Here is a 25,885-nt window from a genome sequence, read left to right as displayed (position 1 = left end):
TACTCAGCCTCAATTTCCAATTGTCTCTGCTTCCCAGAAGGCCTTGTGTAATCTTTATCTGTGAGAGGATCTCTGTGAGATAGATATGATAATAGGCATTTTATGAACGAGAAACAAAGGCTCAGCTAGGTCAGCTGATGTATGGTCTGGGAGCTGATGTGAATTAGAGCTAATAGGCCATGCTTTCTGCACAGCACTGCACCATACATTTATATGTATAACCTCAATAAGTGACTGTTTTGTGGGAGTTTGAATTATTGATGAACAGTAGGATAAATAACCAAATAACCAGAGATTCTTATTATTTATTCAGGCTTCAGCAACCAGGAGGGATTGACTGAGATCTTAACAACAGCGGCAGCAATACCTCAGCAAATCCTTATTATCCAGCCTTCAACGATCTTTACCCTGGAAAACAATCTCGATTTTTGACTTTTCAAAGTTGTGTATGCTCCAGGTTAATGCAAGGAAAGTATTAGAGGTGGGAATATGAAGGTATATGTATAAATTTTAGGTACTGAAGGCTTTAAAAATAATTAACATCATCAAAAATGCTATTTTGAATGTTATCATGGCTATTATGCTTTTACTTCCTGACTTTTTGATGAATAAAGCAAGTTTAATGAATCAACTAAAAAGCTGCAAAAATGTTTTTAAAATGTGTTCCTTTTATTACCTATCAGGATTACCTGATGTGCAGGACACATGATACCACACTCACAAATGCCTAATATTGGTCTTTACGTGGCCATTGAGTCCTGTTGACTTTTCACTCATGTGCTCTAGCATTATGGAATCTGGGCTGTACTTGAGTATGGAAATTCTCTTATAGACTTAGTTTTAATATTCTATTACACCTTTGTTAAGCCATATAAAAGTAATCTGTTTGTGTGTAACTGCCAGATACACCATCTGGAATTCCAAGTAAGATAAAGAAGAGGATGACATTTAAAAGAGGATGGAATTTTGAGGGTAGGATCGCAAGGAAGACAGCATGAACGTATTTTTTTCAATGCAAATAATTTTTTGGTAACAAAAAAACGAACTACTTTGGTATGATCTTAAGCAAAAATACTCACTGAAATAGTATATGGATGAATTCACCTACTTACAATTTTATGGTTTCTTTGTAACTAATAAACGTGAATCTCAATCCTGCTTTATCTTTGGTATTCATGAGTCTTCTTCCTGGGCTTCTCTCTTTATATTAGAATTTGAGTCACTGCAATTTATTTTTCCTTACCCTTTCTGATTGCCTCCAGAGACACAATCTGACTCCACAAACACTGGCTTCTGTCATTGGCAGGGGGCGAGGGCATTGTGAGCTGCAGGCACACTGGTGTCCTGTCTGTGGCAGGATGGCCAGTGTCCGCAAGGGGCCTTCCTAGTGGTCAGTGAGGAGTGGTTGTTCCCTCCTCCTCCATTTTCCTTTGCTGGGTTCTGGGACTGAAATTCACCACCATCCCCCGCACCCTGTGAGGTAAAAGTGGTAAGTGAGCTGTAGCCTTGGGTAAATTCTGGAAGTGATGAAATGGAAAAATCAGAACTTTAAAGTCAACCATTAAAATAGGGGAGCCATTTTTTCCTCTTAAATTTTCAAAGAGGAATTCAGGAGGGAGATAAACAGAAACACATATTTGGTGCCCTGGAGCTGCCTTTCCGAGGAGGATCAAGTGGTGCGTCCTGCGGAGCTGTGTCCTTTACAGACAGGGTGTGACCTGGGGTTGGAAGAGAAGAGAGCAGAAACACAGGACAGATAAGTGTTCAGGCCAGTAAAGACAGAGCCTCCCTGAGCACGGAACTGCTCTGCAGTGAGTTGCCATCTGGAGGACAGGGTTGTTCTTTTCTCTTGGCGAACTCCCGCTTCTCTCTTCCAAGGCACCCTTGCCCTGCATGGACAATTCTGGCTGAGTCTTGAAATGTACACTCGTGGCTCAGGGGACCATGGCTGAGCTGCGGATGACACAGGCTCTCAACCAAACTTCAGTCTCCTCTGAGCCCTTTTCTTCATGAGGCCTTGACCTTGCCACCCTACTCCCTGCAGAGCCCAGTTTAGCAAGAATCCTGCTTAGTCAGTTTCCAGAGTATTCTCCCATCCTTGATATCTGATCATCCTTGATATCTGCTCAGATTCCTCATCTGTCACCCTCAGTGTGTAAGTCCTTGCCTAGTTCAGTAGAATCCTGTTAAGTGGGTTTATCAAGAATCCTCTACACTTGATGTCTCCTCTTAGTGATTTTTCATTCACTGACCCCCAGGAACTTTGCTCTTTGGCTATAAACCCCCAGCAGTCTTCGCTGTAATACAGAGCTGAGCCTAATCTCTTTCCCCTATTGTGATGCCCTTGTTACAATAGCCGTGAATAGTCTTCCTTACCATTTTAATAAGCGTTTGAGTAATTTTTTCCTTTGATAGCTTGGTACATCAAACAGGAGCCTGACTCCTAAACCATGCTGTTCGAGTGTGCTGATATTGTTGACTGGAATATAACCTGATTTGGAAGTGACAAGTGACTGAGGTGAGTGCCTGCAGGACCAGGTGACATTCCCTCCCGCCAGAAGCAGCTTGGGGACCTTGTGCAGTGCTAAACTTCTGAGCCAAGGCCTTGCCAATGCAGCTGCAGCTGAGGCTCCCCGCTGGGAGCGTAGAAGGCGCTCTCAAACGCCCACTGCCGCTCCGAACTGCCGCTGGGAGAACTCTGGCCTTGTCTCGCTGGCGCAGAGGGCCTGGTAGCATCCTCCTCCACCAGACCCCCACTCTTTGGAACCTCCCTAAACCCTGGGCAGCCTGCGGGGACGGCGGCCGCAGCAGAGAGCTGGACACTGCGCAGGCCAGGCAGGGCCGACCCGCTCTCTACTATTCCTAGGAGAAGCTGCTGCCCGCTGTCTGATTTTTAATTTCAAAATCACGCTTTGTCCTGCAAATGTTGTCTATTGTTTATTTTAGGTCAAATAACCCCATAAATACGTAAGTAAATAAACTGGTCACTTGCAGAGATCGGGGGGGGGGGGGGGGGAGGGCACGGCGCCCTGAGCTGCAGGCGACGGAAGGTTGCAGAAGCCATGGGGCGCAGACCAAGTGGAAGCTGAGCCGCCACCTCCCACTCCCCGCGCCGCCCCCCAGAAGGACGCACTGCTCTGATTGGCCCGGAAGGGTTCGGGAACTGCCCACCCTTTGGGCTCAGGGCCAAAGGCCGCACCTTCCCCCAGCTGCCCCGGACTACCAGCGCGCTCCGGCCTTGCCGCCTGCACCTCGCGGAGAAGCCAGCCATGGGCGCCGCCGGTTCCTCCGCGCTGGCCCGCTTTGTCCTCCTCGCGCAGCCCTGGCCCGGGTGGCTCGGGGTCGCCGTGCTGGGACTGACCGCGGTGGCGCTGGGGGCTGTCGCCTGGCGCCGCGCATGGCCCACGCAGCGCCGGCGGCTGCTGCAGCAGGTGGGCACAGTGGCGCAGCTCTGGATCTACCCTGTGAAATCCTGCAAGGGGGTGCCAGTGAGCGAGGCCGAGTGCACGGCCATGGGGCTGCGCAGCGGCAACCTGCGGGACAGGTACGGCCGAGCGCGGGCGCGGGCGCGGGGCAGCGCTGATCCGCCTCGGGCAAGGGTCTGAGAAGGGAGGAGTGCAGGGGAGGTCTGCAGAGTCTACTAACAGGTCCTTCCTCCTATTACAAAGAAACTGGGAGTTGGATGAGAAAAGGCCAAAAAGAAAAAGGAACCCTCAGCCCCCAGCATCAGATCCCGGGGCTCTGGGACTCTGAGCACATGGACCCGTTTTCCCGGGTTGGGCGGATTTCCACCTCCCACTGGCTCTTTGGCGTCATGTGCTCCTGCTGAGGTGTGGTATCGCTCCCAGGTGTCTGCCAATGAGCAAACTTCTTAATCTCCATTTAGTGGAGGTGGCTAGCTTAAAGAGATTGGTTCCCAGTAGCTTTATTTTCAGTGACTTTCTTGAGATCTTGGGGAAAGCTGAAACTGTAGAGTCCAGCCCTCCAAGAGCGCACCAAGGCGGGGCTCATAATAGTAATGACTGCAGTTCAAGGAATACCTTCAGGCGCGGTGGCTCATGCCTGTAATCCCAGCACTTCGGGAGGCCGAGGCGGGTGGATCACCTGAGGTCAGGAGTTCGAGACCAGCCTGACCACCATGGTGAAACCCCATCTCTACTAAGGGAAAAAAAAAAAAATTAGCCGGGCATGGTGGCGCGCACCTGTAATCCCAGTTACTCAGGAGGCTGAGGCAGGAGAATCGCTTGAACCCGGGAGGTGGAGGTTGCAGTGAGCCAAGATTATGCCACTGCACTCCAGCCTGGGCGACAGAGAGAGACTAAGTTAAAAAAAAAAAAAAAAAAAAAAAGGCGGGGGTGGCATTGCAGATGCTATTTTCCCCAATTCTCTCAAGCACTCTTGTGGATAAAGAAGCTGAGTTCAGAGCTACACAGCAGCGGAACCAGGACTCTTATTTTCTTTAGCACACTGGGGCTTTGTAAAGAGTGATCTTGTTAATGTTCTGTCTGGGTTCTGAGAGCTGCGTGGATTCCTGGGGTTCAGCAAAGGCTGCAAAACCCAGGAGCCGGCGGCTTTGTCCTCTTTAGGGTCTGGCTTCAGGCCAGCCCCGGGTCTCGTTGTGAGGCTGCACTTGAAACTCCTTTCCAGAGAAGCCCTCGCAGCTCAGCAAGTAACACAGGACTCATGGGAGCTGTAACCTTTCTCCTACCAGCTCCCAAGACAGAGGGCAATTCATGACATAGTTGAAACGTTAGTGATACATGCATCTTTGCTTCCGGAAGAAAACCAAGGATCCTAAATATTCCATGTTTTGGGCCAGGTGCGGTGGCTCAGGCCTGTAATCCTAGCACTTTGGGAGGCCGAGGTGAGCGGATCACGAGGTCGGGAGATCGAGACCATCCTGGCTAACACGGTGAAACCCTGTCTCTACTAAAAAATACAAAAAATTAGCTGGGCTTGGTGGCGGGCGCCTGTAGTCCCAGCTACTCGGGAGGCTGAAACAGGAGAATGGCGTGAATCTGGGAGGAGGAGCTTGCAGTGAGCCGAGATCGCACCACTGCACTCCAGCCTGGGCAACAGAAACACTCCCTCTAGGCCGGGCGCGGTGGCTCAAGCCTGTAATCCCAGCACTTTGGGAGGCCGAGACGGGCGGATCACGAGGTCAGGAGATCAAGACCATCCTGGCTAACACGGTGAAACCCCGTCTCTACTAAAAAAAAAATACAAAAAACTAGCCGGGCGAGGTGGCGGGCGCCTGTAGTCCCAGCTACTCGGGAGGCTGAGGCAGGAGAATGGCGTGAACCTGGGAGGCGGAGCTTGCAGTGAGCTGAGATCCGGCCACTGCACTCCAGCCTGGGCAGCAGAGCGAGACTCCGTCTCAAAAAAAAAAAAAAAAAAAAAAAAAAAAAAAAAAAAAAAACAGCTTGAACTGAAAACCGGAAAATAATTCAGAACTTGCTGGGCAAGTAAGTTGGGAGAAGAACTTTCCAGAGAGAGAATAAGCTGGGCAAAGACACTTGGCTTGAGAGGATGGTGTATGCTGGGGAAAGGCTGGCATAGTCTGTGCTGGGTTGTCCAATCTTTAAATTTCCCTGGGCCACATCGGAAGAAGAATTGTCTTGGGCCACACACAAAATACACTAATACTAACAATAGCTGATGAGTTAAAAAAAAAAAAAATCACAAAAAAATCTCATAATGTTTTAAGAAAGTTTATCAATTTGTGTTGGGCTGCATTCAAAGCTATCTTAGGCCACATGTGGCCCACGGGCCATGGGTTGGACAAACTTACTCTAAGGTATTTACCAAAAGGAACTGGGACATAAATAGGGTGAATGTTCTTTGCAGCATTGAGTGTGGAACCTTCATTATGATGTTATTTACAGTGGTCAAAAGGTGGAAACAACTAAGTGTCCATTGATGGATGAGTGGATAAGCAAAATGTGATATATACACGCAATGGAATACTATTCAGCCATGAAAAGGAATGAAGTTCTGATATGTGCTACAACATGGATGGCCCTGGAAAACATAACGCTAATTGAAATAAGCTAGACACAAAAGGACAAATATTGCATGATTCTGATTATATGAAATGTCTAGTAGATAAATTTATAGAGACAAAGTGGATTAGATGTTACTGGGGGCAGGGGGAAGGGGAAAATGAGGAGTTATTGCTTAACTGGTACAGAGTTTCTGTTTGGGGTGATGAAAAGGTTTTGCAAATAGTGCTGATGGTTGCACAACACTGTGAATGTACTTCCTGCCACTGAATCGCATACTTCAAAATGGTTAAAATCACATTTAAAAAATTCCATTCTCTGTTGATGGACACTTGGGCTGTTACTACTTTTTTAGCATTTTGAATAAAGCTGCAATAAACATTGATACACAAATATCTGTTTGAGTTCCTGTTTTCAGTTCTTTTGGGTCTGTACATAGGAGTATGCTAGGTATTTTATGTTTTATATCTATTTTACTGCAATTAAAAAAAATGTATAAAAGACTGGCCTGTGTGAAGACCTTGGGAGGTAAAAATGGCTGGAGCAGCAGCTGGATCATGAAGGGCTGTGCATGCCCTTGCTTAGGAGTTGGTTTTATCCTGAAAGCAGGAACCGTGGAGGGATTTTGAATGAGGGGGTCTTGAAGTTAGATTTGCATTTTAGAAAGATCTAAACTGCCATTACCAGGAAGAATATTAGGGAGAATATTCACCTGCTGGTCCCAAGGATTTGGGGCAGGGCAGGCCTCTGTCTGTGCAGAAACGAAGTCTGATAAAAGGGCAGTTAGGGAAAGGGCTTATACTGAGCATATTTTTCTAGTGTAGCTGAACAGCTCAGCCATGATAACCTGCTGGAAGTGATGCAAGAAATATATAGGTACGACCTAAAGTACCGGCCATATTTTTTTCTTATGTCTGGAAATCTCAAAAGCACATGCTCACTTCTATAACTGTAATCATTTGATTAGCATGTACTGAAAGGATTGAAATGACAATGTTTTGTTTCTTTGGTAGCTGAGAGACAACCTACAGAAACGTATTGTTCTTGTTCTGGAAATGGCTCTTTCTATTGCCCTTATTTCTCCATTTATCTTTTTTTCTAGGAAGTACCTGTAGACCAGGAATACTGGGCCAGAGAAAAAAATACTGTCTAGTTTAGCAAATTGCAGAATGGACAGCACTAAATATTGGAACATAAAAAGTTTTTAAAGGTGGGGGGCTGGAACTGGCAGAGTATAAGTGGCACTGCATGTTGCTCAGCTAAACTGCATGCTCTGTGAACAATATGAGCAACAGCGCTGCTATTTCCGCCAATGAGAGCCCATTGCCTACCGGATGCCAGGCACTGTGTTTCCTCCTGCCCTTAAAGTCTTTCTGTAAAATAGATTCTTGTCATCTGCTTGGAGCATGTTTAATGAAAGCATTCAGGCTTTCTAGAGATTGAGATGAAAATATAATTAACATCTTTGATTTCTGTGCCATCAAAGAGCTCAAACTGTTCTCTAGATATGTTGGATGCTTGAGTGGTTATTAAACCCTTTGAAATTAAGTGACAGACTGAGTCCTGTGTGCTGATGTTTAAGACAGACAGACACACACTCTCAAACTCACACACACCAGGCTTATGGGGAAGAAGTCAAAGACGACAACAGTGTCTAATTGGAGCTCCTCCAGAGTCTGGCTTCCTGTCATACTAGTTCACATATATCCTGTGTTTTGAAAATGGCAGGTTTTGGCTTGTGATCAACCAGGAGGGAAACATGGTTACCGCTCGCCAGGAACCTCGCCTGGTCCTGATTTCCCTGACCTGTGATGGTGACACCCTGACTCTCAGTGCAGCCTACACGAAGGATCTACTACTGCCCATCAGAACGCCCACCACAAATGCAGTGCGCAAGTGCAGGTAAGGAAAGGGCAGGTCGTAGCCCTTGCATGAATGAATAGTCATGCAATTTTGAGAAAGCGTAAACTCTAGAGGGAATCCTGAGAAACATATCAATAATGAACTGTTGATTGCGTGTGTACCATATGTAGAACCAAGTCTTCAAGATTATGAAGATCTAAAAGAAGGAGAAAGAAGGAAGCAGCTTCAGAAACTTGTGTTGTTGAGATGACAACAACACATTGAAAGTGCTATGTAGAAACCCATGAGAACAAAAGCATATTGTCATGTCAACAGGAGAAAAATAACAGCACCCAAAGATCAAGCACAAAAATGGGGTAGGAGTGGTGGGGGCGAGTGTCCTAGCAGAGGTGAGATTTGATCTACGTATTCTCATAGAACTTTTTCTACTTGGCTTGGAAAAACTGGGTACCTTTCAAATCTCAGTTAGGAAAAGAGTTGCAAATGGCTATGTGACCCATAAGATTTAGTTCTAATGAAAGAACCAAAATAGAAAAGAACAGCTCTAGCTAGAAGAGTGATCCAGCCAGTGGCTGCTCAGCGGTCAGTGTCAGAATGAGGCTGGGGATGCAGCCCAGGAGGGTGTTCTGTACAGAAGCCCTTCCCTCAACATCAGAAGGGCTGCAGCGAAGCAATTCTTCTAGGAAAACTAGCTTTGCCTCTAAGCAGTCATGTCTAGAGTTGATTTCTTATCTCATTACGGCAAAATTAAAGTTGGTCTAGTTATATTCTTGTTCTAGTTTCTGCATTTGGAATAAAAATGCACTGTGAATGTTACATGTAGTTTATAGCCTATCATAAAAAAGTAGTATCACCTCAAAAAATGTAGTTATCTGAAAAATGTCTAAAGACCCAGAAAAGTTCACAAAATGCAATACTGATATAATTTCTACATTTTAGTTTTAAATATGATAATATACTTTTATTGAAATTGGTGGTTTTTCAGATTAAAAAAGTGGTACATATTCATTGTTGAAAAATTGGGAAATACCAAAAAAAAAAAAAGAAACAAAATCTGTGATAACTGTAATTAATATTGTGGCATATTTTCTTTCTGTCTCTATGCCTGTTACTTAGAAAACAAATTGAAATAATACAAAAAATCCTTTCATATTGTTTATATACTTAAACTGATAATGTTGAGTATTTTTTCATATTGTTAAAAAATCTTTAAGGATACCATTTTTCATGTTGGCATAATATTTCATTGTGTGGGTGTCATCTAATGCATTTTAACATGCCCCATGATTAAACATTTTGATTGTCTTAATTTTTTTCCAGATATTAAGAAGAATGTGATGAGTATCTTGGCATAAATCTTTGTTTATATCATTTGTTGTTTTCCTAGGAAAAAATTCTAGCAGTGGTTTTGTTTGAAATAAGAATATGGATCCTGCAGGCTTTTGATACATCTTGCTAAATTGTTTGCAGAGTGGTTTCACCAATTCCATTTTAACCATTATATTAAAAAATATTTTGCCATTTTTATGAGCAAAAACGATAATTTCTTGTTACTTTAATTTGCATTTTTCCCTGAATGAGGTAAGATTTTAAATATTTATATTGCAATTTGTATTTCATGTTTATCCATGTCATGATTTGTGTTTATTTGCCATGGTTAGATATTTACCCATATTTTCTTATAGTTAATTTTTTGTTTAATTTTCAATTCATTTGAAATTGTTTCGAAACTTTTTTCACAGTCCCATATGGGCATTTGGTCCATGCCCAAAAGACTGAACAAGGGCATGCTTGGAAATTGCAAACTGAAAAGGCTTAGACATGCTACGGTAGTATACAGACTCTTCATCCAAAGATTCCAAGGATCTTCTGGACTCAGGTTTCTTTTGACAGCCCAACCTATTCTCTTATGAGGAAGTTGTAACCTCAGCCCACAGTTTCTTAAAGATTTCTGATGAGTTCTTGGGGCTCTGGGGTCACTTTCAGAAGGTCGTGATCACAGGCAGTACACCTGTTTTCATGGTTGAAGATGTTACTTGATCTTCTCACGTACCTTGCCTGCTACTAATAAGATACAGAGAATTAGGGACTTTTGCTATGGATTATTCAGGCAAACAGTCTCAAACCTCAAACCATCTCAAGCCATGCCTACATTATCTTTGTCAAAGGGTCAAAGGTTATAGAAGCATTTGGAATTTTATTTTAATTCTTTGCTTGCACTCTTTGGGACAGTGTACAGGTGGAGTGCTGGGGCCAAGATACAGCAGAGGCCAGTGAGAACTCAGGAGAAACATGGGAGGAGCAGGAAGAAGGCAGAACAAATTCTACTCGCTGAAAGACCTCAAGTTCTGGGTGATTATGAACCTGAACCCCAGGATCTAGAAATAGAGGTTGCAATGGAAATCAGTGTCAGATTAACAGGGCAGATGCCTAAATGGCCCAAGATAGATGCAAATGTTTTGACTTTGTAAAAATAATTATTGCGAACTGAAGCCCTAAGGAGTCAAAGCAGCCTTCCTGTTTACATCCTCTGCTGTGCGCCCTCACACCCTCCTGTAAAAACAACTAAGGGAAGCCCTGGGCTGCCGAATGGCAAGTTGAGACTGAAAGGGTACCTTGATGAGCTGTAAGGGTTTGACTCTGGAGAAAAGAGGGTGATTTTTTTTTTTTCTTAGGCACCAGCAAAGAGGCATCTAACAAGGCAATGACCTTCAAGGCTGTCTCCATACCTAGATATTTGGTAATGCTGGCATTTCACAAGATGCTTCTGAAATCAGCATTTCAGACATTAAACTGCACACACACACAGACGCTAAGCCCTTCACATACACTCAGTTCTAGAACTGGTGAATTTGATTTTTGGGGAAAAGTAAAAAATTGTTTGGAGCTAAACCCTGTGAATAAGAAAATGATAGGACCATTTTTTTTTTTGGTCAAAAAGTGAGGTTAGGCTTAAAAGTAGTAATAAGTAGATATGATTAATAATAGGTTAGAATGATTACTTCCCAAGGTGACTGCTCTGAAAGGTAATATCTATTTGGGTGTATAAATTTGGGTACATTTATTTTATTCATTTTATTTATTTTTCATCTTGACCCAGAAAAGAGTAACACAAACACTCCTGGTCTTTGTAAATGTTCTCATTACTTCATAGGCCTTGGGTGCATATTTCAGCCCTCTGATTCTCAGGAAGTTAATTTAGAATGGGTGGGGTGACAGTGTGCGAAAAGGTATCAAGTCATATACTACAGCAGTGCACTTTTCTACATGAGTGTTACACTTCAATAATAATTTTTAAAAAATTTATGAAACCTTTGAATACACTAACCTCACTGCTTTATGTAACCCAGACACTGTTAGTAATGATTTCTCATTTTAGATATAAAGCAATAAAATAAAATTATATAAAAATATATAGGATACTATACTCAATATTATTTCACAATATAAAAATCCATTTGTACATTATTATTAGAGAATGGATGCTTTTGTTTGATTAAATGTTTGATTTGTGGACTAACTATACAAAGATAGCTTGAAATAACTTGGTTGGAGGACCCTAGGTCATTACCGCCTACTGAGCACATCCCAGTCCTAAGAATTGTTTGGGGGCTTCTTACAGATTGTTCCTAATCCTCACAACAAAGTTGTGCTCCTACCCCCATTTTATTGATGAAGAAACTGAGTCTCAGAATAAGAAACTATCACCAAGGTCATGGAGCTAGTCATTTGTGGAAATGGAATGCCCAGCCAAGTAGATTTACTTGATCCACTAAGCTTTCTCAAACTTCCAGCATTTGCATAACACCACCATGACAGTAGGCCAAACCATAAACCACCTGTACTCTTATTTATTTAATGTTTTTCTTTAAATTGATTCAGCTTAAAAACTAATCTTAAACACATTTATTTAAAAAAGAAACTTTATATAGCTACCTATATCATTTGCCAGGTATATGGCTTTATAAGGCTACCTATATAATTTTTATATATGGGTTTATATGTAAATTTATGTGGCTACCTATAAACCTTATATGGCTACCTGTATACAAATTTTATATTGCTACCTATATAATTTGCCAGAAATTAACAAACACTCAATATGCTAAAACATTACTAAATTCTAGCTAGAAACTGTGCCTACAGAGGTCTCTGGACCTAAGGTGTGTTCTTTCTTTGTTAAAAGAGGTGATTATCAAGGGTTGCTAAAAGGTAAAGATTTATTACCACTAAACTGAAATTTCTCTCTGTGCAATTCACTGTTATTTAATGCTATACCCAGGTGCCATCTGCAGTTATCTTGAATGCCAGCAGTGGTAATGGTCCTGCACTTTGTGAAACGCTGGCCTACACCATAGCATTTATTTTCCTCTCTATAGCTGTGAAATTCATATAACGCCGAACAGCCCTGCACATGGCTATGTGCTGGAGAGTAGGAACTTCAAATCCTGCAAAGTTATAACTTGCAATCAAATCTAGTAGATTATTATTGTTATTATAAAATAAATAGACTATTACTGTTAATGTTTGTTATATATAACGTTATTATCTGTAATGTTTTAGACTTTATAGAACATTTTCATATTGTTGCTGTTACTATACTGGCAAAGTATAGCCAGGCCTGTGAATAAAGATTTCTGGTCGCTATTCAGCTGGGTGAACTAGATTTTGCAGTAATTCTAAGTTTACATTGATACATTAGTTTTCTTCTGGAGAACTCAGTACATTTTCAAATATATGATTTCATTTCATCCTCCCTGCATTCCTTCCAGGTAGGGAGACACAGTTGTACAAAACTTGATTTTTTAAAATGGGGAAAGCAAAGCTTAAAGGGGTGCTTTCACTTTCATGTGGGCTGACGCAGGTTTGGAGTCAGAGCCAGGACTAAAATTACATCTTCTGGTAATTAAGATATGACAGTAATGTTACAGCTAGAAGCAGCTTTTCTGATATAACTGGCACATATTAGGGTGCATGGATTTTCAAAGCCATGTTTGCCCTTTGTTCCTGCCACCCCTGCAGAGTGCATGGCCTGGAGATTGAGGGCAGAGACTGTGGTGAGGCCGCCGCCCAGTGGATAACCAGCTTCCTGAAGTCACAGTCCTACCGCCTGGTGCACTTCGAGCCTCACATGCGACCGAGACATCCTCACCAAATAGCAGACTTGTTCCGACCCAAGGACCAGGTGAGAGGTTCTGCTGCCTCTATTGGTAGAAAGCAGTCACCCCCAGCCCGGGGGGCTCAGGTGGCATCTCTGATGACCTCGGCTCTCTTGTTTTTGGGGCAGCCCTCTGGTAGCTTAGACCACAAGCAGTAGGCAGAAATAAAGCCCTTCCCTTGGAAGCATCATTTGTTTCTTCATTTGGGGGACTCTTGAATTTTTGCCCTTGAGCATCTACCTTCCTATTTGTGTAAGCATTCTGATGCCAGTAGGGTTTCAAAACTGTCCTGCACCAGTGTTTTTTTTTTTTTTCATTCCATTCTGTAATTGCACGTGGAGTCCAGAATTTTTAGTTTGCAGTTGTATGTCAGATTCTAGCTATGCAAGTTGGCATGGGTATGGAGATACACAGACTCAAATGATCAGCCTTAATGGCATAAAGCTCTAAGGATTCATCATAAAAGCAGGGTTGGTAGCACCATATACTGCTTTTACCATGCGCATAAAAAAGAAATTATGCTGTAGTCCTTGCTACTAAGGAGGCTGAGGTGGGAGGATTGCTTGAGCCCAGAGAGTTGAGGCTGCAGTGACCTGTCGTGGCGCCACTGCATTGCAGCCCGGGCTGCAAGGAGACCCTGTCTCAAAATATATAAATAAATAAACAAGCAAATGCATAAATTATGGTCAACATAAATATTAATTTGTAAGTTGCATAAAAATAAGTGTTCATGGAATTAGTGAGCATTTAAATCAAACATAATGAGGTCATCAAACTCAACCAACTTATTAAACATTCGAGAAATTGGAGACTTAGAAAGGTGCAGTGATGTCCCCAAGGGCACATGCCTTGTGGCAGCTTAGGATGGATTCTGAGTCCTTGTTCCCTTCATTCCACCATGCAGTTTCTGCTGTCTCAAGGCTATTTAAAGCTTCTGAGTCACTGTGACTTCTATTAAAAGAATAAGAGAACTACTTTGAAAGATTGTGTGTGGGGTGGGGTGGAGCACGGAGGGTATGTCTAGGAGCTAGGCACACCTAGCCACTGAAAAGTTGGTGTGCCACGTGTTATAACAATGTGTATTTCCCTATCAGATTGCTTACTCAGACACCAGCCCATTCATGATCGTTTCTGAGGCGTTGCTAGCGGATCTCAACTCCAGGCTAGAGAAGAAAGTTAAAGCAACCAACTTCAGGCCCAATATTGTAATTTCAGGATGCGATGTCTATGCAGAGGTAACGCCATGCCCCTTTGCATCTTTCCTTGGATTTGACTTCTTTTTTAAGGTATGAAAGTCTTTGACATTGGATTAGATTATTCTGAAGGATGCATTATTTATCAACTCTGTAATACATAACAATTTGATTTTTAGATTTATTCACCTAATAAGTGCAGACTTCTGTGTGGAGGATACAAATATTGATGGGTCAGAGACTGTCATCAAGGAAGCAGTTCAGTATCTGTGGCTTCTAAGGAGAATTCTGAGTTGACAGGTTCGTTGTTGAGTCATATTTTCTTGCACAGACTACATGATCTGTGTGGGCCACGGAACAAAGAAAGTGTATGCTCCTGTCTTGTCAAAGGATGGTCTTCCTGTTTAGTAGATGGCTCTCTCGGAGAAGACAGGCATTTACTGCAAGGCTGCTGGGTGAGGGTTGGGAGAGGTTGTTGCTCCTGAGCTTGATGGCACTGCCCTAAAACGCCTGCAGTGCCACCTTCCATCTGCCCTCAGATGTCTGCGTGGTGACTTAGCTTGAATAGCCCTGAGGCTTGGTTTCCGGGATTCCGCAGGATTATGGCAGCAAATTTACTTTGTAATAAATAGCCTTTGGCTGTTTAACCTGATTCTCTCCCTGGGCTTCCATGAAGGCAGAGGTTGGTGGCCTAGAGGCTTGGGGAGTGGCCACCAGCTGTGGATACTCAACAGAAGCCCTGACCCCCAGCTAGGAATTCAGGAGCTCTGGTTGTGCCTCATGTTTATGTTGAGAAGGGAGAGGTAAAAGGGACAATATAGTGGTTCTTACGTTTGCCCATTTCCTGCATAACAGGGAAAAATGGAGTCAAAGCAATTGAGTTTTAACCTTTTATACTCAGAGGAACCAGTTCTGTTCTTCACTTTGGCTGTACGGAGGCAAAGCTGTGCTGAAAGAGAAATAATATAAGAATTTGGTTCCCACATTCAAACAAGAGGATGTGAGGGCTGGTTTCAGCTTCTGTGCTGGCTTCTGCGTGACTTTGAGCAGCACTGCTATGTCCCACTTACCTTGCCTGAACGATGAGATAATCGTATTTCTGCCTAGGGTTACCTTAAAGGTCTGTTGAAGGATCAATTTGGATAATGTAATTTATGAGGTGTATAAATGCAGTATCAATCGACGGAGGATAATGAAAGTACTCCAAAATCCACTGCTAATGCTTTATATAAAATACTCTTGGCTCCCACCTTCCAAGGGTAGCGTTTCTTCTAAAGGTGGCAGAGAACTTCCTAGTGTGAGGCAGGTGGACTGTGTGCATATCCCCCACGGTCCTGGGTTGGGCGTCTCTCAGTGCTTCTTTATGACAAGGGAGCTCTGCCTGTCCTGCTCCTGTGCACAATGGGCCAGCCTGACTCAGACAACAGGAAAATAATCTCTGTTTGGTTGCCTTTGACCATGTCCTTGAGATTCATCTTCCACTAGCTATGGCTAGGAGAGTCATTTTTCCTGAGAACATTCCTTCTCAGGAAAAGAGAAATGAGTGGGGACGGTTTTGAATAAACACTTGTGTTTCACTTAAGTATGTTGTCTCTTCTATGCCTCACAGAGCCCAGCAGGGTAAAGCTATCATTCCTATCTTACAGGAGAGAAGAGAGAGGCTTGGGGAGGTGAGGTGGCCTGCCCTAGGCTATACCACAGCAAGGAGGGGCTGGGTTTTGAACCCCAATTGTACAAGGCCAGAGGAACCCTGAGAATTCTAGGGCATATCCGTGGGGCTGGGACAGCTGGATTCCACTCCGCCTGCTTCAGCAAGTGACCACACAAGCCTGAACAGGTCACCGAACCTGCCGAGGCCTCTGCTTCTTGCAGTTGTAAAACATGGGCAATTCCAATGACTCCCTCGCCTGATGGGAGCTGTGAGAATCAAGGTCGATGACAATTTGTGGAAAAGTTCTAGGACATTAAGTACCACAGAAAGGTAAGGAAGAGTTTCATTCCCGGGAGTTTGACTCAGACCCCCAGCTTTCTCCCTATGATCGGCTTTAAGCTTTCTTTCCCCTGGTGTGATCTGTGCACCAAGGGTCATACTGAAGCTATTTCCACTCCAAAATTCTGTGACAGTAAGATTCAGATGAGAAGAGAGGAGGAGATGGCCCAGAGTAGAACTTCAGATCTCAGAGATTTCTTTCAATTGAATCTTACTTTAAAAACCCGTATCTCTCTCTCTATCTCTGAGTGTTTCCTAATTGAGAACATTCTGTATGTGAAGTTGGGCGGTAACACAATGGTGGCTGAGCCGGCCTTGTTTCTAGTAATTTACCCATCATCTAGTGGGTTGCTGCCCCTGTGTGGTGTGCGCTGTGAATAGACACATGAGAACAAGGGTTGAAGAAATGCATTTGCTTCTCCTGAGGAGCTCAGGGTGGTCAGATAGTGAACAAGCATTCACAGTCCAGTAAGACATGGCCAGGAGGGTGGCGAGCAGCCAGACGTGGGGACGTGACTAACACCTGCATTGTGGGGTGAGCTGAAGCGTGGGGCACCCAGGGCTCTGGTCTCAGAACCTTTCTCATTTGTCTGCACTCACTTTTCTGATCTGTTCCTTCCTTCCTTCCTTCTTTCCTTCCTTCCTTCCTTTTTCCTTCCTTCCTTCCTTTTTCCTTCCTTCCTTCCTTCCTTTTTCCTTCCTTCCTTCCTTCCTTTTTCCTTCCTTTCCTTCCCTCCCTTCCCTCCCTCCCTCCCTCTCTCTTTCTCTCTTTCTTTTCTTTCTTTCTTTCTTTCTTTCTTTCTTTCTTTCTTTCTTTCTTTCCTTTCTTTTCTTTCTTTTCTTTCTTTTCTTTCTTTTCTTTCTTTTCTTTCTTTCTTTCATTTTCAAAACCTCATCTGCCCTGAGGACTCCTAACTATATCCTTCTGCCAGAGCTTTCCCCTGCTTCTCCATAGCTCCATGTGGATGTCTAATCCAATGTCAGGATGTCTGAAACTGAGGGTCAGGTTTCCACCCTAAAGCCTGCTGTGCCCAGTCTCACCCATCTCAGCACACAGCAGCCCTGACTTCCGCTGGCTCAGGCCCCAAACTGCGAACCACCCTTTGTTCTTCTCTTTGTCTCATATCCCAAGTTCCTACAGTTGACAAATCTTTATGGCTGGGCCCTCCTCCCCACTCCCCTCCCTGCCTGGATGTAGTTACCACTGGTGCTGCAACAGCCTGGGTTCACTGGCCTTCCTGCCCCACTCTTGACCCAGCCCTGCCACCATCCATGGGCTGTTCTCAGCACATCTGTCAAAGTAACCCTGTTGATGTAAGTAACATCATGTGATTCTTCTGCTTAAAGCCCTCTCACAGTTCTCCACCTTTCTTCAAGTAAAAGATGGGATCCTTATGGATGGCCTTGAAGGCCCAACATGACACCCCGCCAGCTCCCAGCCGCTTCTCCTCTCACTCCCCTCTGCTGTCTCATTCTGCCCCAGCCATACTGGCCTTTTCTCTGTGTCCTGGCCGGGTCCTCTGTCTGGCATACCTTCCCTCACAGGCCTCATGGCTCACTCCAGTGCCTCTTTCAGTCCCCTGCTGTGGGCTTCACTGACCCCACTCATCCAGCCCCCCACAGCACACACCCCACCTAACAAGCCGTGTGTACTCAGGTATTAGTGTATTGTCTGTTTCCCCTATGCAAGCTCCTTATCTCCAGCCCCTAAGAGAGCCCCTGGCACATAGTAGGTGTGCACTACTTATCTGTTAAATGAATGACCGGATAAGTATTGTCCAGGAGAAGGGGGAGCACTGAGGGAGGGGTGCATACACAGGGCTATGAAGGTGTGAGAGAATGGTCATCTCGCAGCGCTGGGGCTCAGGAGAGGAGGGGAGCTGAGAGCACAGGTATTTGGTGTCAGGTTTTGGGGAGTCTGGGAAGAATTTTTAGCCAGAGAGTGACTGAATCTGATTTGCATGGTACATATTTACCTCTGCCAGGAGCCTGGAGAAGGATTAGAGCAGGTGGGGCCAGGGTGCAGCTGAGAGAGCAGGATAGCATGGAGGAAGGCTGAGAACCTGCACGGAAGTTTCTGGAAAGCAGACCCACTCCGCATCTCAGAACCTACCTTCTCAGCAACTGTGGCTTTTCTCTGCCTCCCTTCATCATCGGCACTCCCCACACTCATTTCTTACACCTCATTTCTCCCCAGAGCCACAGTGGAGACATCCACCCCACCTGCCACAGTCAGTGACTTTTTCAGTCGCCGCCACCCTGCCCTGAGGACCCATGGGCACTACTTACTGAAACGTTTCTCCTTTGGCTGCACTGCCCTTACTTCTCTGCTGTTTGTCCTCATTCCTTACTTCCAAAAGTTCTGGCCTGGACCCTTTTCTCTCCCCTCCTTGGTGATCACACTCTCCTGCAGCATCACCCTCTGTCACCTGATGTAGGTCCCTCAAACGTCCACCCGGACCCCCTCTGGAGTGCTGTGTCACAGTTCCAACTCTCTGTTGGTTGACAGAGAAAGTCAGACTTAGGTGCTCACACACCAGCCCCTACACCCTCACCCCACCTCCCCAAACTCATTCTTTCTTTCTTTTTTGAAACAGAGTCTTGCTCTGTCACCCAGGCCAGAGTGCAGTGGTGTGATCTCAGCTCACTGCAACCTCTGCCTCCTGGGTTCAAGTGATTCTCCTGCCTCAGCCTCCTGAGTAGCTGAGATTACAGGCATGTGCCACCACGCCCAGCTAATTTTTGTATTTTTAATATAGAAGGAGTTTTGCCATGTTGGCCAGGCTGGTCTCGAACTCCTGACCTCAGGTGATCCACCTGCCTTGGCCTCACAAAGTGCTAGGATTACAGGCATGAGCCACCGTGCCTGGTCCCCAAACTCCTTCTGTTGACTTCACTGTTTCTATCCAGGCAGCTCATTTTTTTCTTTCACCCAGTCTGGGAGGGTGACAGTCAGCCCTGGCTCCTCCCTCTGCTGTGTTCCTCCCAGCCCCAGCCACATCGGCTCCGCTTTCTATTCTCAACCACCAGCCAGATCCAACGTTTGTTACCTTAAGTTTGGACCACTAAGTGCTCCCTCCTGAATATTGCCACAGCCAAGCCTCCCAGAGCTGATCAGCGTGATCTCTCCCTCTCTAAAAGTTTGTGACAAAACATCAGTGTTGCTGCCTTGCTCAGAAGCCTTTAGTGGCTCTCCATGTCACAAAGGTCCACACTTCCCACTCAATCATTACATTCCTCTGTAACCTTGCCACAGTCCGCTTTTCCAGCCTTTATTACCAACTGTATTAGTTCATTTTCATACTGCTATGAAGAAATACCCGAGACTGGGTAATTTATAAAGATAGAGAGGCTTAATGGACTCAGTTCCACATGGCTGGGGAGGCCTCACAATCATGGCAAAAGTCAGAGGAGAAGCAAAGGCATGTCTCACATGGTGGCAGGCGAGAGAATGCGTGCAGGGGAACTGCCCTTTATAAAACCATCAGATCTTGTGAGATTTATTCACTATCACAAAATACAAGAAAAGCACTGGAAAGACCCGCCCCCATGATTCAATTATCTCCCACTGGATCCCTCCCATGCCATATGGAGATTATGGGAGCTACAATACAAGATGAGATTTGGATGGGGACACAACCAAACCATATCACCAATGAAAGGTCCAAACTGCAAACTGATGTCTCCTGGTCACTGAGACTCTTACTCCCTTCCCTACTTAAAACTCTTGACATTCTCTGAAAGCCTGGATTAAAAGCCCTCTCCCCTGGGAAGCCTGCTGTGATGGCAGGACCTCAAAGAGCTCCCTCCCGTCTCTGAAGCTATGGTGTGCTGTGAGCCTCTCCCATGCCATGCTTGTCCTGTTTGAACTGGTCACCTCCAGGTGCTGTAGGAAGACTTTCCTGGGCTCATCAGTGCTTATGACTCAATCCCCAGTAGTTTTTACTGGACATAGAAGGGGCTCTGGAAATATTTCTTTAATTAATAAGAACAATTTCCTAAGTGGAACTCTTATTTTTCTCCTTTTATACTCTTTTTATGTGTTTTTTGTGACCACAGTGCCTCCTTGTGGAGAAATGTTCACAGGACAGGCTGTGGCTGTGCTAATCCGCTGTGCCCAGTTTTCTGGACTGTTGAAAATATGCACCTGAGACGCATTTTATGATTTATGACAGAACAAAACCCCGGTGTCATATATATCAAGAATAACACACACTATTGGAGTTAAAATTCTGAGCTTGAAACTCTGTCCCTCAGCTCATCATCAACCAAGGACAAGGCAGTTTGCTTTCTAACTCCAGGTCTTTGCCTTTGGCCCTTATGTGGCGGGCAATTCTCTCCGGGGGTAAGAAGGTCAGGACTATAATGAAATGAACTTTGCCTCCTCAGCGCCCTTCCTTCTTATTGCTGTCCCCTCTGCCTGGAGTCCCCTTACCCTTCTTTTGTGCCTCTCAAATTCTCTGCCCATTTAGACTCAGCACTTATCTTACCTATTCCATAAAACTTCCTCTAACCAGACCAGCCCGCAGAGCTGTGCCTCTAAATCCCCACAGTAAGTATTGCCTGCACGGTGAAACCAACACACAACATGCTGCCTTGGAGTGCTTTTTGTGAACATTTCTGGCATTTAAAAACAGAATATTGATCTTTAGAATTCCATGTATGGATGGCCTATCTCGGCCGCTAGATTGGAGGGCCCTGGTCCACTAATGCGGTTTGTCGTGGAAAGTAGGCTCCGCTGACCCAGCCCACAGGCAATGCCTGCAGAGCTCCCCTGGCTTCAGTGCTTCGTAAACGCTCCAGCAAAAATCAAAGAGGAATGAGGCTGCTGGCCCTGCTCCTGATGTGTCCGTATCTGGCCGGCGAGACATGCACGTACTCAATGACTTCAGGCTCTTGAGCCATATAACTTCAGGCAGGCACGAAGGGATCTGATACGAGCTGAAGTAATGAGTAATGTCCCCTTCTGTCCCCCTCCCCACTTTCACCCACCCCATCCACTTTGTGCACCCCAACCCCCACCAGGAGTCAAGTGGGATCATCAGGGAGCCTCCCTGAGCGAGGTGAGTTTCCACGACAGTTACAAGTGAGAGGAGAGAGAAATCTCATCTCAGGGGAATGAACTGGCATGTGAAAGCCAGAGAGAGGGAACGCGAAGGTGTGTGGGTATGGCTTGGCAGAGCAGGGCTGGGGGAGAACAGAAGGCTGCCATCGCTGATGTGGGTGACATCATTAGGTGCGGGCGCTCCTGGGAAGTCTCTACACACGTGTCAGGGGCGGGGCCTGGAGGTGCTCATGGGAGTTTGCGCTTTGTTTCCTAGGATTCTTGGGACGAGCTTCTTATTGGTGGCGTGGAACTGAAAAGGTTGATGGCTTGTTCCAGGTAAGGCGCTTTCCTGTCCCTGTGGGGTGGGGGTGGGGATAAGGCCACTCTGCTCTGTCCCCCTTATGATGTTCTGTGTGTGTCTCCAGATGCATTTTAACCACAGTGGACCCAGACACCGGCGTCATGAGCAGGAAGGAGCCGCTGGAAACACTGAAGAGGTAGGACTGGGCAGACGGGGCTCATCCTTGGGTTTAGGTGCCTGGAACAGAAGCAATATTTGTTGCTTAATGTTTATAAGAGGAAGCAGTGAAAACACCACACACATAGTCTTGAAGCTCAAGGGAGTCCCATCAAAGAGATGATTTGGGAAACATTCGCCGGTGTTTTGAGCACCAACATGTGTGCTTAAATAAATGCTTTTATCTTTCATTTAGAAATCATAATTCAAATAAATCATGTTTAAAAATTGCTTATGTATTTTGACAAATTTTATTATGGGCTGAGTATTAGATGATACCAAAAAATGTACTAGGTGTCCTAGTGGCATTGTGGTTATATTAGAAATGTCAATATATTTTAGAGACGCTGCTTGAAGTATGTGTGTAGGAGTGAAGTGATGTGACATCTGGAACTTGCTATATGCTATATATTATTTTAGCAAAAAGAAAAAAGGATAGATGAGTACATTTTAAAAATGTGTCACAATCTTCATAAATAGAATCTGAGTGATAATTATGGGGAGGTTTATTGCACTATTCTACTTTTATGTTTACTTTAAAATTTCTTAAGGGTAAATTTTAAGTGAAAGGCACAGTATCGAGAATCATTTTAAATTGTATATATAGTCAAGATGCCATGTTGATTTTACAAAGTTGATTATAAAATAGCACTATTTACTTTTTATTTTTATTTGATTTTACTTTTTAAAAAACATAAATGCACATGAGTAGATAAAAGGCTGAAAGGAGATGAAGCAAAATGGAGATGCTGTTTTGGTTCAGTGATAGAATTATGGAAAAGGGTTATTCTTATATGTAGTCTCTAAACTTTCTATAATTACTCTGCATTACTTTTGTGAAAACAACACCAATAACAGTTTAGTATCCAAGCACTTCAGTGCTGTTATCTGCCAAATTTGGGACCCAGGAAATTGCTGAAACTGAAAATGAACTAAGGGTGCTTCTCTTTATTGGTTCCTTTGACATTGAATACTGAGTTACAGGCAAGGTGTCAGGCCTCATCTCTACAGTCCCTGAGACTCTTCTTTGGCTTTGGTCCTGACTTGGCATCCCCAGGTATAACTTGTAGAAGGGAGGGCCCTGGGAACCTTGAAGAAGGAATGCAGTTGAGACGCGACTATCTTGTATCAAAACCATCGTGAACGAGCGCATGACAGAGAGGTTGCACTGGCCTTTGTGGAGCAGGACTCATTCTCTATAACGTGAGGCTCCCTGCCTCCCTTTCCTTCCACTTTTCACCAACCTCATGCCTTTTTGGGGGCCAACGATTCAGTCTTCTTTGATCAGCCCCAATCCCTCCCTGACAATTCTACTGTCCCAGATCTGACCCCCTCTCTGGGCAAGCTGAAGCCCTGGGCTGGAGGGGTGTCATCCCTGCTGTCACCTCACTCCTGAGCATGAGACTATGGCCTGAGTTCTCTGGCCAGCACCTGTCATCCTATAGGAGATGAGTCCCAGGGTGTGGGCCAGGCTGCAGCAAGGTTAGCAGGTGGCCTTGAGGGCCTAAGCCACCTGGCAGGGATACAGTGGTCAGCAGGGAAGTCAAACAGGGTGGGTGGAGGGAGTTACGGAGAAGGGGGTTTGTGGGACTCAAGGAATCTTTGAGGTGGATAGCAAGTGGCTGGTCTCTACCTGACTCCAACAGCGTTGGGTGTGATTTACAGCAACTTTCAAAGAGGAGGGCTACAGACCAGCCTGAGAGAATACAGTGGATTGATGAATAGATACATATGTGATAAAGAAAGTATAGTCAAGGCCAGGCACGATGGCTCATGCCTGTAATCCCAGCACTTTGGGAGGCTGAGGCTGGTGGATCACTTGAGGTCAGGAGTTCGAGACCTGGCTGGGCAACATAGTGAAACCCTGCCTCTACTAAAAATACAAAACTTAGCTGGGCATGGTGGCGGTCACTTGTAGTTGCAGCTACTCGGGAGGCTGAGGCAGGAGAATCATTTGAACCCGAGAGGTGGAGGTGGTAGTGAGCTGAGACTGTGCCACTGCACTCCAGTTTGGATGACAGATATATATAGTCAAGTGTGTTTTTTATATATATATATACACACACACACATATATATATATAGTCAAGAATAAATATAGTCAAGAATATATATATATATAGTCAAGTGTTAAGCTCAGAATTCAAGCAGTGAGTAAATGGGTATTTGCTGTAAAATTATTTTACCAATTGCCTGTTTGAGAATTTTCATAGTAAAATTTTGGGGGAAATGTCACTATGTGTGACAGAACATTGATGAGAAGAGCAGGGTTATAGCTATTCTGTGAAATGTGCACACTCACCATCAGAACAAACCAGAACTCAGTCTTCCTGTTTTCCGTGGCCACAGAGGAGCTACTAGGGCCAGAGGGAAGATCCTGGGCTGGGAGTCAGGAGACCAGGATCTGCAGCACACCAACTGCTGTGCTCCTGCCCCCACCCCCACTCAGGCCCTGAGTGTTCTTCCCTATAAAATAAGGGAGGCAAGACAGAAATAGATGGTTCTGTGTAAATCAGCCAAGTGGTTTGGGGAATTGGCTGTCATCCTTTTTTGTCCATCTTGTTCTCTCCCTCCCCCCAGTTGCTCGGTGTGGGGCATCCTTCCCTCTGGATTTAGAAGGTTTATGCTCTTGCAGAAACGGCCTCCGCAAAGCACTTCACGTGTTTGGGCTCGTTCTCTGCATCTTCAGGGCCCCCCTTCCTCCATTGGGAGCCTGTGTTTATAGAAGGAGGATAATTGACCCTAAACACAGAGTGAGGGTGGGAAGGCGGGGGGCGTAAGGAGCCAGCACACCCCCCTGATCTTCTGCAGGCTTTGTGCAGCCCAACAATCCAGCCCTAATTGCTTCTAATACCCCAGGAGACAGTGCGGCCAGCCTAGGTGTCTTCTCCTATCTCTTACTGAGATTTAAATTGCCATGGATGTTTAATTTATGTTCTTCCCAAGACAGGTGGTCATAAATCGGGAAGAGAAAGGCCTGGCCGCATCGCATAAATCATGGGAAGGGAAGCAAACAGTGGTGTCCGCAGCCTCTCCGCTGTTGGGCAGGTTGCTCAGAGCCACACCGCTTTCTGCCTCTGGGTACTCATGGTCCCATGGCTGGGGTTGCTTCTGGAATGCAAGCGCTCAGCTGGGAGACCTCTCTGCCTGCCCAGCCCTGCCTCCTGATGTTAGTCACCCACAGGCAGAGCCCGGGATGGCACAGCAGTGCGAGAAAAAGAAATACAGAGGCATAGGGGAGCCTTTGTCTGTAAAATGCTCACAGTGGGCGGCACAGTGGAGGCCTGTCTGCTAACAGGAAAATAGGAAAATGGAATTTTTCTTTTCTTTCTTAAGGGAAAGTGACGTACACACTAATCCCCATGGTTGAAGGAATGGCTGGAGTCTGCCATTGTTGCTTCCATGACATCTTGCCCCTAATGGAAAGAATATAGCACAATTACTGCATGGGGACTCAAAAAAAAAAAAAATGTTTTGCTGGATGCACGAATATTGTGACTGCAATGATATTTGCCAGCAGCCACTTGTGTCAGGCTGTGCTCTGCTGAGCAAAACACAGAAGATATAGCAGTGGTAACTCCAAGGGAGGAGACAGACCCTCCACCTGCCTGGCTCTGTCACCTCCTAATGGTGTGACACTGGCAAGTTGCTTAGGCTCTTCAAGTCACAGTTTCTTTATTGGTATAAACTTGACTTGTAATACTTCTTCTGGTAGACTGGAATAATGCAAGATATAGGATTTTTATAGGTGATAGAATACTGTGCACAATGACCATGTAAGCTGCGTTCATTGAGAGTCTCCATTTATAAACTTGACACTTTCTGAGAGGAGGAGAAGCTTGACCACACTTCTTCCTATACTCAGAGGCTGCTTTAAATGAAACCGAACACGAACTTGCCCAACAGCCAGCCTCTGTAAGTTCAGTGTGGCACCTCTCCTGGGAACGTTCACGATGCTAATTCTTTTATTTTATTTTATTTTATTTTATTTTATTTTATTTATTTACTTATTTTTTGAGACAGAGTCTCACTCTGTCACCCAGGCTGGAGTGCAGTGGAGTAATCTCGGCTCCCTGCAACCTCCGCCTCCAGGGTTCAAGCAATTCTCATGCCTT

General features: G+C 45.0%; 2 protein-coding genes across 7 annotated transcripts in view; both read left to right on the top strand.

The window, feature by feature from the left end:
• The window catches only part of MTARC2 (mitochondrial amidoxime reducing component 2), a 36,963-nt gene extending 35,800 nt beyond the window's left edge, over positions 1-1,163 (top strand). Inside the window, exon 8 of the mRNA XM_009187020.2 lies at positions 314-1,163. The gene's annotated coding sequence lies outside the window, so the exon portion shown is untranslated. The remainder of the gene's footprint in view (positions 1-313) is intronic.
• Positions 1,164-3,026: 1,863 nt separating this feature from the next.
• Positions 3,027-25,885, top strand: part of MTARC1 (mitochondrial amidoxime reducing component 1) — a 59,013-nt gene continuing 36,154 nt past the window's right edge. For 2 of the 6 annotated variants that reach the window (XM_021927043.2, XM_009187033.2), the window contains exons 1-6: positions 3,027-3,544; positions 7,731-7,904; positions 12,888-13,050; positions 14,119-14,310; positions 21,529-21,590; positions 21,680-21,751. In XM_021927043.2, the coding sequence (XP_021782735.2) occupies positions 3,270-3,544; positions 7,731-7,904; positions 12,888-13,050; positions 14,119-14,310; positions 21,529-21,590; positions 21,680-21,751 (938 nt within the window). In that variant the 5' untranslated portion in view covers positions 3,027-3,269. Of the gene's footprint in view, positions 3,545-7,730; positions 7,905-12,887; positions 13,051-14,118; positions 14,311-14,396; positions 14,518-15,863; positions 16,199-21,232; positions 21,271-21,528; positions 21,591-21,679; positions 21,752-25,885 lie in introns of those variants that run through there. The other 4 variants (XR_002517399.2, XR_002517398.2, XR_002517400.2 and 1 more) reach the window with 4 other exon arrangements.

The sequence above is a fragment of the Papio anubis genome, chromosome 1 (assembly GCF_008728515.1).
Source record: "Papio anubis isolate 15944 chromosome 1, Panubis1.0, whole genome shotgun sequence".
NCBI lineage: Eukaryota > Metazoa > Chordata > Mammalia > Primates > Cercopithecidae > Papio > Papio anubis.
Note: the sequence above shows the minus strand (reverse complement) of the source record. Positions and strands in the feature narration are given on the sequence as shown.